The following is an 11,960-nucleotide window of genomic DNA, read 5'->3' as shown; positions in this document are numbered from 1 at the left end:
TCTTGATGTCGCAGCTTTTGAATGAGGAGGTTAATTAGGTTGTCAGAAATTCAAAGAAAAAGGTGCAGTGAATCTATGACAACATGATCAATGGGAATTGAGGGAAAAAGTGGAGCATGTTTAGAATTGTACTTCTCCACTGTTCTTGACCTTGTATTCACTTGTTGTTGAATCTCCTCAATTGAACGTACTCCTTTTGAGACATCAGTGAGAGACCATTCTTTTCTTCCATCATATTTGTCATGTAAGGGACATTTACACCAAATACAGGGGTATGTAGTATAAGCAGCACCAAGACCGCAAACACATGCAAGGAATTTCTAATCCCCTCCCAGGAACCACTCAATTTCAAACTGCTCTGTCCAACTGACAAATGTTTTAAAGATTCTACATCTTTTCGGATGTCTGTCAATGCTTTGGAAAGTTTTTCATAGTTTTCAGGCTCCTTTGTAACAGCTATCAGATGATTGCCACCAGCTGCCTGAGCCAATATTCCTTCATCAAGGACAGTGAAGGTAACATTGATAACATGTAGTCGTTTGCCAATATTGGTATCATCCCCAGAAAGTTTAACTCGAATCTTATGATTTTCTTTGAAAGCAGCATTAGAAGGACTATTTTTCATAAGAGTCTGCAACCTTACTTCTAGTCTTTCCTTGATGATCTGCAGAATCCCACAAGTATCATTGGGAGTACTTGACAGATTCCATTTACTATTTAAAGCTTTTATCCACAACTTGACTTTCCATGACCGAGGTAGTTCATTGCAAATCACAGAAAGTTCATGGTATGCTTCATTTGATATATTAAAGCTTTCCTTTGTGTACAGCAGTAAATTTATGTCATCAATCTCCTCATCAGTGACTGTCTCGGCTCGAGATGAGTTTTGACTGTTATTGTTATCAACCAATGTGAGAGTCTCATACTCTTGAGTGTTCTCATGGAAAATTTCAACTTTAGTGGCAACAAAATTATGAAGTCCAAGAAATGAAGGTGAAGTTTCACAGTCTGTGACCATTTGCTTTCGAACTCTAGTTTGATGCCTTTTGCTATAGTCTAGAAATGTTTTACTTTCGGCAGGCCCCCTTGATTTCTTATCTTTTTGTAGTTTCATTAATTTCTGGACAAGCCCTTTAAATTTCTTTTGAAATTTGCTAGTAATTTCTTTGTTTTTAGCAACAGCTTCCTTCATTTTCTGCTCAATTTTGGCCTTCTTGCACCTTTCCTCTGCAAGATCATCTTCAAGCTTTCTTTTCTGTCCCCTCAATTCATTATTTTCGTTTTGGAGCATAACAGAGTCCATGTCATAGTAATATATCTTAAAATTCCAAGTTGAAAATTTACCCTTTGTCCACTTAGAAAAGAGTTTTTTCACCCCATTGCCTCCCATAGTTTTGGCTTTGGCTAGTGCTTGATTTAATCGCCAGATCTTTGTTTTGAATTCTTGGATCAGCCTATGATTTATTATTACACTAGGGATCCCGCACTCCTGTCCGACTTTTTGTATAAGTATCCTTAAAACGGAGTTTCGTTTGCCAAAGCTTTCCTCTGGATCGAGTTCGTCATCACGGTCAGCCTCTTGTTTTAAAGATTTGTACAATTCGTACAGAAGTTTACTGCCAACAAACATGTAGAACATTTATCAATTGCTGAACATGAAATCGGGCGCAACTTCATAAATTTACGACAAATTTGGAATTTATAGATTCAAAGATTACTTGTTTATTTGGGCCTGAAATGATGGATATTCTTTTTAGGCTGTAATTCCCGCCATCGCCGTTTTCCTTCTTTTCTTCGTCGTTTTGCACGGCCTCTACTGCACAAAACAACACAAACGTAATGCAAATTACAAGTTAACTTTGTCTAGTTCTGCTTTTTGCTAAAAAATTTACAATTTCCGCTATGATTTTGTGTCACTATTGGGGGCCTGGAAACGAAAAAAAAAAATTAGAGGCAAATGTCATGTAATTTTTTGGCATATTCCAGGAGCTTGTTCCAGGAGCCTAGTCAAATCAGAATATGATTGGTCAATCGATAAATTAATGTACAGGGAGCAAACATTGAACCACCGTCATTTGAAATTTAAAAATTACTTTGTACCGGATCACAAACAAATTCGCTCTTCAGTGCTCACGAAACAACAGAAGATGAAAGTACAGGTCACCGTTTGTTTGCTGTTATTTTTTATCGCTAATCACCAAGGTAAGTGCATGGAACCGTAAAACTTGGCTTTAAGTACTGGCGATTGCCTTTCCTCAGATAAAAAGGTGGGCGATGCGTACGCCGAGACGAATAGAAGGCGTCTTAATCAGAAACAAACGTAATTGCATCTCTCCTGAAGTCATTATTTTGATATAACCTCACTCGCAAAGGAAACTGATCTGACCTCTGCGATACTAGTGCAGCGCTCTACCAATTGAGCTAACAAGCCAACTGGGAGCAGGCCGTTGAGTTGATTCGTAATAAACCCGTGAAAGTGATAAATCAGATACAATGAAATATATCATCACTTCAATTGGTAGAGCGCTGCATTTTTTTCAGGTCTGATTTTCGCTATTGCTTAAATAGCGCTATCTACTGCGAGGATCGTGCATCATATGTATCTAATACCGCAGTTCAAAATATATGAACTTCATATATTTCATTGTATCTGAAACTGATCTCTCCACAATTACGGTGCAATCATGAAAAATGAAGCTCATCGCGTATTTATCCATATTTTTCATCGCTGATTACTTTGGTAATAGCTCTTAAGTATTGATGCGAAGTAGACTTTCAGGTACTTGCAAGAGCTGGATAGGCAAGTTAGTTGCCATAGATTGGCTTTCACCCAGAACGTATAAGTGGGCGATACCCGCATACAGTAGCTGACAAACGCTTACTCAGAAACAATACGCAGTTTCCCATCTCTCCCTTGTAGGTTTTTGTCTTCATAAAGCCCCGCCAAAGGTCTCTGCAGAATATAATTTTTAAATTAATATAGTAAAGCTTGAAATCATGATATGGCTGACGAGCATACCCGTGAATGACAGGTGATTATTTGTACCCGACATGAGGATTTTTTTTTAATTATTTTTTTTTAAAGACTCCTTTAAAGTTGATCAACAATGCCTCAGAACCTGTTTAACTGAAAACAAAAATATTTCTAGCTTCTGCAAAGGCCAAGATTTATCTTGGTTTCTCAAGAAACTTTTGCAATCACCATGTAAAATGCATTCATCTTTAACATTCGAAATTAAAAATTTGAACAATCCACTACATCTCTCATGTTAAGTGTTTACGGCCACCGGTGAATTCACTGCAATGCAAATCAGTCATAATCTTGATAAGGTTTCCAAACTACCGAGCACCGTTTGAAGAATGCAATGGATTGATTATGTTCCTGCCAACCTAAAAAAAAAACAAAAACAAAGCAAACGCTTTAGCTTGCATGTGCGAGTCCAGCATATTTGGTCAGATACTTCGCAATTTTTTAAATTATTTTGCTACGAAAACTCTGCCCTAAGAAAGCGACAGCATACAAATGGTAATATTTGCATAGAATACGTCATTACCAAAAATATGAGCTCGTTTACGCTATGTGGTGATTTATAGTGCAATTTTTGAATAAACTGCTTTCAAGATTTGATATTGTGTTCTTAATTACGAATGGCGAATTTTACTAGCTGGTTGCCGGCGTTAGGTGGACTAGCTTCGGTTTACGGAGATCTCGATTAAATGCGCAAAACGTCGGATTTGGAAGTTGAAATATGAATAATGAACAAGAGGTTTCAAGAAGAAATGAATAATTTATTTTTGGCTAATCTGGGGCAGGGTCGATTATTGTTTTTAGTCTTATCTGGCGCAACCAGAGCTCAAACTTTTACTCTGAGTTCATTACTGTTTCTCATGCAATTGGCTTGTCCGTCTGATAATTATGTTAAATCACCAGTTCTTATGACAATATAACTCGCTTTTTATAAGGAATATTGTATGTAATTTCTACTGTAAAATCTTGAATAATGTATGACCATGAAGAGTTTGAAAAAATAACGAATACTGCGAATACATTTCTAAGGAATAATGAATAATACGGGTACAAGTGTTTAGCTTATTTGAAACTGAGCCCATTCCCTCTCTCTCTCCTTTCAGAGCTACTCATTGAAATCAATAACATCTATCGAAATACGCTCGTAAATCATCATTCGTGTGCCATAGAGCTGTTGAATATAATATGTATTTGTCGGCGAGTTGCGCCTATTTAACGCCTCCGTTTCTGGCTGTTTTATGGGAGTTTTAAGAAGCCGAGAAAGGAAACGTGCAGCAAAAACGAACGAAGAAAGCGCAAGAAGGGAACATTTGGAGTGCTTGGCTACTATTTGTCGCGGCTTCGCCGTGCTTTGTTAATTTTTCAAGCGCCCGCGAAATAATTTTATTGATCTTGTTATACAGGCCACCCAACCAACCACTCTTTTATTTATTGTTGAGTGTAAAATCCAATAAGCACCATAAATTAGTTCAAGTAACTGCTACGATCTTATAGCTCCCTTGGAACCGGCAAGAATAACGCTTTCATAGTAAATTTTTGTTTTGGAATAGACCCGATTGACCGATTGACAGTTTGGAAAATGTTAGCCAGTTTGAAAAATGTTAATAGCGGTCCCTCATTATGAGCGCTGCGATAAAGGTAAACGAATAGATTGACCTAAGCAAGGTTTTAATCAACGTAAATCTCTAGCCTAATTCACAACAAGAAGGCCGCCTTAAGTGTCAGACCGCTGACCACACAAAGGCTCATAAGCCACAGGTAACAAGATAGAATTAGTCAGTAGTTTATAACATGACAAGCGCTTCGGCACGAGCGTTTCCTTGTCAGCGGGAAAGTTTGAGGTCTGGAAGGGGATTATCATTGATATTAGCAGAGATTTAGCACCGCGTTTACGTGAAATGGCAAACGTCAGCCTGCCCTTTCACGTTCCACATAACATAGCGTGAACCTTTCTGCTTTCTTTGCATAAGCGCGCGTCATGACGGATTTGAAGGCGCCCTTGTATTACTCACAAAGAATAGTTTTAGCGCCCTTTTTCCAGCAATTAACTTCTGCTACGTGAGAGAAAAATTGAAGAAAATCTTAGGTACACGGCAAACGCGAAACAGATTACTTTCACGTGGGAACGGGAAAGCACAACCAGCAAACGTGAAAAAATGGCGGGAAAAACAAGGTCAGGTGGTCACTTTTGACGTTCATGTTTCACGTAATCGCGATGCTAAATCTCTCTATTATTAGTACCAGACTCCCGGTAATTCTCTCCTCGACTCGTCTGAAATCTTCTCGCGGGTGGAGAAACCTGTCCCCAGCAGCACTTATGATGAGGGCTGCTCGCAAGCTAAAGGGATATTGATGAGGGAAGCGATGGGCATAGCTTGCAAGACTGAATTAAAAAAATGTGAAGCTGTTGCTCTAGAATTCTTATTATTCAAAATACTAACGGCAAAAGTTGCTCAACTTGATTTTCTCAGTGTCGAGTCTGGAATGTAATGCTTGTAGCAGCTCAACCTCGTGGGATGATTGTAAAAGTTCCCAAGTCAAGTGTCGTTCTCAAGAGAACCAGTGCATCCAGGTCTACTTTAAATATGGCGGAAGAGAAATTTTCTCCAAGGACTGTGCTCCTGAGTCCTCATGTGAAAGTTCAAAAAATCCCATCTGTGCAGAAGTTGCTGCTTCTGATTTCACTTGTGATATCACCTGTTGCAATGACAAAGACAACTGTAACGCGGGCTCGGTCTTCTCATTCAGTGGTTTCTTATTTTTGGCATGCGCATCGGCGTCACTGATGTTTTCCGTGGAATTTTGACATTGTAGCTCAGTTAAATGTTGAGTTTTGGGATTTTTTTTGGAGATGTTTGTTATTTGATGGAGTTGAATAAACTCAAAAACACACGTTTTGTCTCGTAATGATAATCAACTCATTACATTGTCTTTTATAGAAGCCAGAAAGCCTTGTGTGTTGTCATATATTCAGACATCCCGGAGAAATTTTTACGTTATTTAGGGGGACCTTCACTCCTTTCCATGAGTTGTTTTCGTTTTCCACTAATTCAATAAAAAGAATCCCAACTCATGAGACGATACAAATATTCCGGCTTCATAATCCAGGTACTAGTGAAATAGGGTCTCAATGAGGCGATGGCTTTTAAGGCAAAGGGTTAAAATATTTCGCTAATTTACGGCCAATGGTTATTATCTTTTCATTGTTGTCATCATAATTCTTTTTACGGTTAACTCTTTCAACGACCAATGGTCACAACTTGACAATCTTTATGCCCAAAGGCTCATTTTTTTTTTTTTGCCGCTTTACCCCGGCTAACCCCGGTTAACCCCATTTGGACCTTGCAATGACCACTGAATAAAGGCCAATAGTTATTTTTTTACTCAAAACTTGCATGAAACTTGTACCCCAAACATTTCTAATCATGGTCAAGAAGTTATGCCTAAGCTTAAGTTTTGCTTTTCGTTTTCGTTGAGGTATTCCTTTTTAATAAAAATCGAGACAGTGGCGGGCTCCCTCCTTATATTAGGTAAAAATTAAAAAATGAGCGCAGAAGGAAGAAAAACCGGCAAGTGTACACACACCCGAGTTCCCCCCCCCCACCCATCCCCCCTAGCTTAAGGTCTGGATCCGCCTCTGCAAGAAGTACAACAATGAAACTGATGAATGAATCGCCATTGCTCACGAAGGAGATCAGTACCCTTCAGGCATGCTCTGAAAGCGAAACCCAAAATTCATTTTGTTCCCTGATCATGCTTTCGTGTGGCATTTTGAACATTAATTAGAGCCGGGCAGTGTCACCGGCTTGATCAGCTGCGAGTTTTGTTTAGGCAAGTCCAGTTTTATGTGTCGATGATTACTTGTGGCCGACTGCCGTTTCTATGCCTGGCTCTTATTGGCTGAAATCACCGCACGAAAATTGTGACATCAATGGACGATACTGACGTAATGACCTTTGATAGCAATTCTGCAGCTTTTTTTCCCATGCATCTTCGTCCTTTGCTTTCGTCTTTCGCTTTCATCCCTGAGGTGTCATCTCTCTCGCCTTTTCTTACACAAGCGAGGAACATAGAAAATTGCTGCGGATGACTAAGTACGCTTGTGAGCTGAACTCTAAAATCTGATGAATGCGTGCTGTCAAGTTAAATCCGGTCGCAATGCTTTCTCATTTACCGCAGAGGTGTAGAATTACGTGACCAACAACGACGAATATCCGGAGACCTTTTCTGTCTTAAACCGATCAGCTGAGCGGAAATTTTTAAAAAGAGCTTTAGCGTGACGTCATTTGGCATGCAAAGAGTTGTATAAATGCAGCATGGTTTGTTTAGTCCAAAATACTAGATACCGGCGATCCTCCAGCTCTGCACATTGAAGACTTTGCTCCCAGATCGGTTGAGATACATCTGATCGAAATGAAACTGTGGTTAGCTGGTGTATGCGTTCTCTTCATTTCGCTTTCAACTGGTGAGTAAACTCATCTTGTAGGGGATGGTTATGACATTTTCCGTAAAACGCCATGGATGATAAGATTAATTGGCGCTGTGGACATGTTTAGGCTTGTGTTATAGTCCAATGGTCAATCCTTCCTTTCGATAAACGATCAGACCACAGTTAGCTAGCCATCTCGTGTTCTCCCAGTTCATGCTTGGCAGTTTTCAATCATTTTTCGCGAATGCTTTTTAATCATTTATTGACCTCTGCAGACATAACGCAAAGCAGAACTCCCAACTTAAAGATTTTCCTGTTTAGTATAGAGCACCAACGTGAAAGTGAAAGAATGAGTTTGAATGTGTGATTCTCAGGTATAATACTGCGTCGTGCAGTAATTAATCGAGGTTTAGTTCGTGTCGTCACTTTGATTTGTAAAGGTCAAAACTAAAGCTTGTTTTTATCCTATCGGTGGGGTATTACAGTTGAATTATAGAATACTACGTGGGATCGTAGCACCATGGGGTAAAAAATGTAGAAGTGTCTCAAAAGCTTTGTCCAAACTTGTCCAAGTTTTCTTCTTGAGGAAGAGAAACGCAACGATTTAACATTTATGTAACTTCGTCAGTTTTAGCTCTCAAGTGCCAAGAATGTGCAGACATCCCAGGACACCCTTCATTCAGTTCGTGCACCAGTCAGGATATCAAATCGATCGAATGCACTACTCCAGGCTTTGATAGCGTATGACTTTAAAAATGACCATGGAAGTCCCAGCTGTTGGTCCATTCAACGCGGAAATAAGGAACTGTAGCTCCAGGAGCTTGTTTTGTGACAAGGGCAGCGACCTCAATTGTAAGTGTATCAGTTCCTTTCCGACGCTCTCGAGATCGGTGCTCCTTTCTTCACTCCTCCCCATTCCCCCTCCCTCCCCCCCGTCTCCCTCTCCCCCTCCCGATTCCACTCGCGCTCCAAAAGAAACTTATTCAAGCTTTTGCATCTACGAAAGGCTCGTTCAACATGTAACTGGATATTTTGGAATACGGAGCTGAGATTTGCATGTTTCTCGAAACGATAGCCCGAAACCAGCGGTATAAAAGTGAACTGCAAGGCCCCAGGTCAAATTATTATGCCGAAATCCTCTAATGGACTTGACTTAGCACGATGTTTTCTTTGCAGTGTGCAAGCTTACAAACGACAGCACTGGTGGCATGTTAACCGAATGTTCCACAGTCTGCTGTGAAGGTGACATGTGTAATAAAGATTCTTCCCGCCCTTGGAGTCTTCGAGGATTACTTCCGGGATTAAACTAAATAAATTGACAATTTGCGATTATAAGTAAATTTCCAAGTCACGCTATTTTTACAGAACGAATATCCCTCGCATCATTTTTAGACAGTAAAGTACCTTCGAAGATGATTTTCATGCGCCTGATAATGATAGTAATAATATTTTTAGAAAAGAATTTCTGTAGTGACCTTAGGCAAATTGAATAGAAAATAAAGGGGTACCTCCTTACATAGCCTTTGCAGACGTTTCGGTCTTTGATTCAGCGCGTTATGTTAATGCGTGACCACGTTGTTTACACGTAACCTTTGGGGAAGGTTTGGCCTCCTCCTGGCTTCTCTTATTTTCCTCCTCTACCATTGCTGTTCCTTGGCTAAGAGTAGAAACGATGTCGGAAGAAAATTCGTGGTCACGCCAGTTGTCGCTTATTTCACGCCTGAACGCGAGGTGGACTTACTGATATTGTGACAAAGCACAAACAGTGACCTTGTGTTCTTTAGCGTGACCCCTGCGGTCATTATTGCTCTATTCTGATTGGCTACTCAAACAAAGGTGTGAAATATTAATTCTCAGTTTTAGACTGAAAAAAATTAAACTTTGCTTGTTTCGGTCTCTTTAGTGCGAGAACGTTTGTTTTCAAGATTAGACTCTAAATTTGACGAATCAAAGCCATCTTAAACCTTATCCAAGATGAACCTGTTGCTCGCTAGAGCCTTCTTTCTTTGCCTCTTGCTTCCAGCCGGTAAGTTAACGCAGTAACAATGTCAGCATGTAAACACACCCGTATTTCAGTGCGTTCTTTATGAGTTTGATATCATTCACTCCTGCTGTATTTACAGAATGTAATTGGAATGGAACGGTCTAGCGCTTTCGTCGGACTTCATATTACAGTGGACTCTTTGTAATCGATAGAAAACTTTCTATTAACAAGATCATATTTTTATATTGCCGTTTTACTGATCACAGTCGTCTCAACTGAGATTGCATCAGTACAAAGTACTTCGCCGTCTCTATAGTCATCATCAGGAAGCTTCAGTATTTACGAGATCGAAAGTTTCGCCTGTACAGGCCTCGTCAATATCTGTCACGGCCAGTCAGAGATAGTAGAATATTAAAATTCACTGGGAAAATCAACTGCTCGGACCTGAATTGAGAAAAGAAATGCACCAAGCCTAATAACAAAAACATCACAAGAACTCCTTGAATAATCAACTGTCTAATATCAGGAATGTGTGCTATGGGTTAAGGGCTTTAGAACCATGAAATTCAGCATAAGAGAATTGGAAAACAAGGTTTTAATATTATAATAGAAAGTTGCTTGAGCTGTCGAGTAAATAACCTTCATTACGTCTTGATATCGTATGATAATCCTCGTATGAGGGACGGACGTGTAATGGCGTGAACGGGGCTGGAATTCCAGAAAATTCCTTGAAAAAAAAAAAAAAAAGAAAAAAGAAAAAAGAAAGGGCAGGAATTAAAGAGCGACTGTCATATATATGATGAAATACTTTTAAAATTCGCTGTGACTAAATGCCCGGCAGCCGGCAGTCACAAATTTTCACAGAATTTCTACTGAAAGGTTCTTTAAACGTGAGTTAGGTCAGGCGAGGAAATTGTTTGGCTCTCGATTATCGCACTCGGGCCTTGCTGTTATCAGTCCGTGCAGCAGGTCTGGAAAAAATGTTTTCTCATTTAGCCGCCTCACTCAGTCAATAAGTGTACATTGTATATGTGCACGATCCTTCGCAGTAAAGCACTATTTGAGCAATAGTGAAAATCAGACCTGAAAAAAATTTCAGGCCTGTACGGGATTCGAACCACTGACCTCTGCGATACTAGTGCAGCGCTCTACCAATTGAGCTAACAAGCCAACTGGGAGCAGGCCATCAAATTAATTCGACATAAACCCGTAGATGATAAATCAAACAACAACAAACATATGAAACATATGTATGAACTGTGGTTATGAAACGTATATGTGCACGATCCTTCGCAGTAAAGCACTATTTGAGCAATAGTGAAAATCAGACCTGAAAAAAATTTCAGGCCTGTACGGGATTCGAACCACTGACCTCTGCGATACTAGTGCAGCGCTCTACCAATTGAGCTAACAAGCCAACTGGGAGCAGGCCATCAAATTAATTCGACATAAACCCGTAGATGATAAATCAAACAACAACAAACATATGAAACATATGTATGAACTGCGGTTATGAAACGTATATGTGCACGATCCTTCGCAGTAAAGCACTATTTGAGCAATAGTGAAAATCAGACCTGAAAAAAATTTCAGGTCTGAAATTCACTATTCACTTATCACTTATTCACTTATCATCTACGGGTTTATGTCGAATTAATTTGATGGCCTGCTCCCAGTTGGCTTGTTAGCTCAATTGGTAGAGCGCTGCACTAGTATCGCAGAGGTCAGTGGTTCGAATCCCGTACAGGCCTGAAATTTTTTTCAGGTCTGATTTTCACTATTGCTCAAATAGTGCTTTACTGCGAAGGATCGTGCACATATACGTTTCATAACCGCAGTTCATACATATGTTTCATATGTTTGTTGAAGTGTACATTGGTTTGATTTTTGTCTTCATCCCGCCGTATGTTGGTCTTATTGTCACGCGTCGTTCGGTATTTTATCACGTAACGCGTTTAAGAAACGAGTGACGTGACATGACAAAAACAACGAACGCGAAGGAGTCTAATGTTGTTTTCGTTTTCTTTTCTTATAGTGTCGAGTTTAAACTGTTATGTGTGCAGCTCATCCAAATCATGGGAAGACTGCACGACAACAAGCCACAAGTGTCCAGCCGGGTATGATAGGTGCAGCAAGGTTTATCTCAAGGCCGGTAGCATCGAGTCTTTCAGAAAGTATTGCGCTCCCAAGGCTGCCTGTACACCGAGTACCGACTTTACCTGCAAGCATGCTATTGAATCAAGTTCTTTCGACTGCGACGTCACATGTTGCGAAGGTGACCACTGTAACTCTGGCTCAGCTTTGTTCATCAGCGTTATCCTCTTTCTGACATGCGGATTGGCGTCCCTGTGGATTGTTGTCAAAGATTGACATTCAGTTGTGTTGTAACATGAGGAAATCTATATGCAGCTCCTTTAATTTAGGGAGAGATGAAAGATGGTAGCGTCTCTTGACAGTTTCGATACATTTAGTTAAGCAGGAGCCTGCTTTCAAAATAAAATGTTTATGTTTTCTATGAA

At 39.9% G+C, this 11,960-nt stretch overlaps 1 protein-coding gene and 1 long non-coding RNA gene across 2 annotated transcripts; both read left to right on the top strand.

The window, feature by feature from the left end:
- Positions 1-7,306: 7,306 nt before the first annotated feature.
- On the top strand, positions 7,307-8,811 carry LOC148729252 (uncharacterized). Its single transcript, XR_016002265.1, has 3 exons — positions 7,307-7,493; positions 8,086-8,309; positions 8,634-8,811. It is a non-coding gene; the product is annotated as an uncharacterized LOC148729252 (long non-coding RNA).
- A 487-nt stretch (positions 8,812-9,298) lies between these two features.
- LOC111329126 (uncharacterized) lies at positions 9,299-11,960 on the top strand. Its single transcript, XM_022933738.2, has 2 exons — positions 9,299-9,483; positions 11,477-11,960. The coding sequence occupies exons 1-2, from the start codon at positions 9,432-9,434 to the stop codon at positions 11,809-11,811; spliced, it is 387 nt and encodes a 128-aa protein (XP_022789473.1). The 5' UTR covers positions 9,299-9,431; the 3' UTR covers positions 11,812-11,960.

The sequence above is a fragment of the Stylophora pistillata genome, chromosome 6 (assembly GCF_964205215.1).
Source record: "Stylophora pistillata chromosome 6, jaStyPist1.2, whole genome shotgun sequence".
NCBI lineage: Eukaryota > Metazoa > Cnidaria > Anthozoa > Scleractinia > Pocilloporidae > Stylophora > Stylophora pistillata.
Note: the sequence above shows the minus strand (reverse complement) of the source record. Positions and strands in the feature narration are given on the sequence as shown.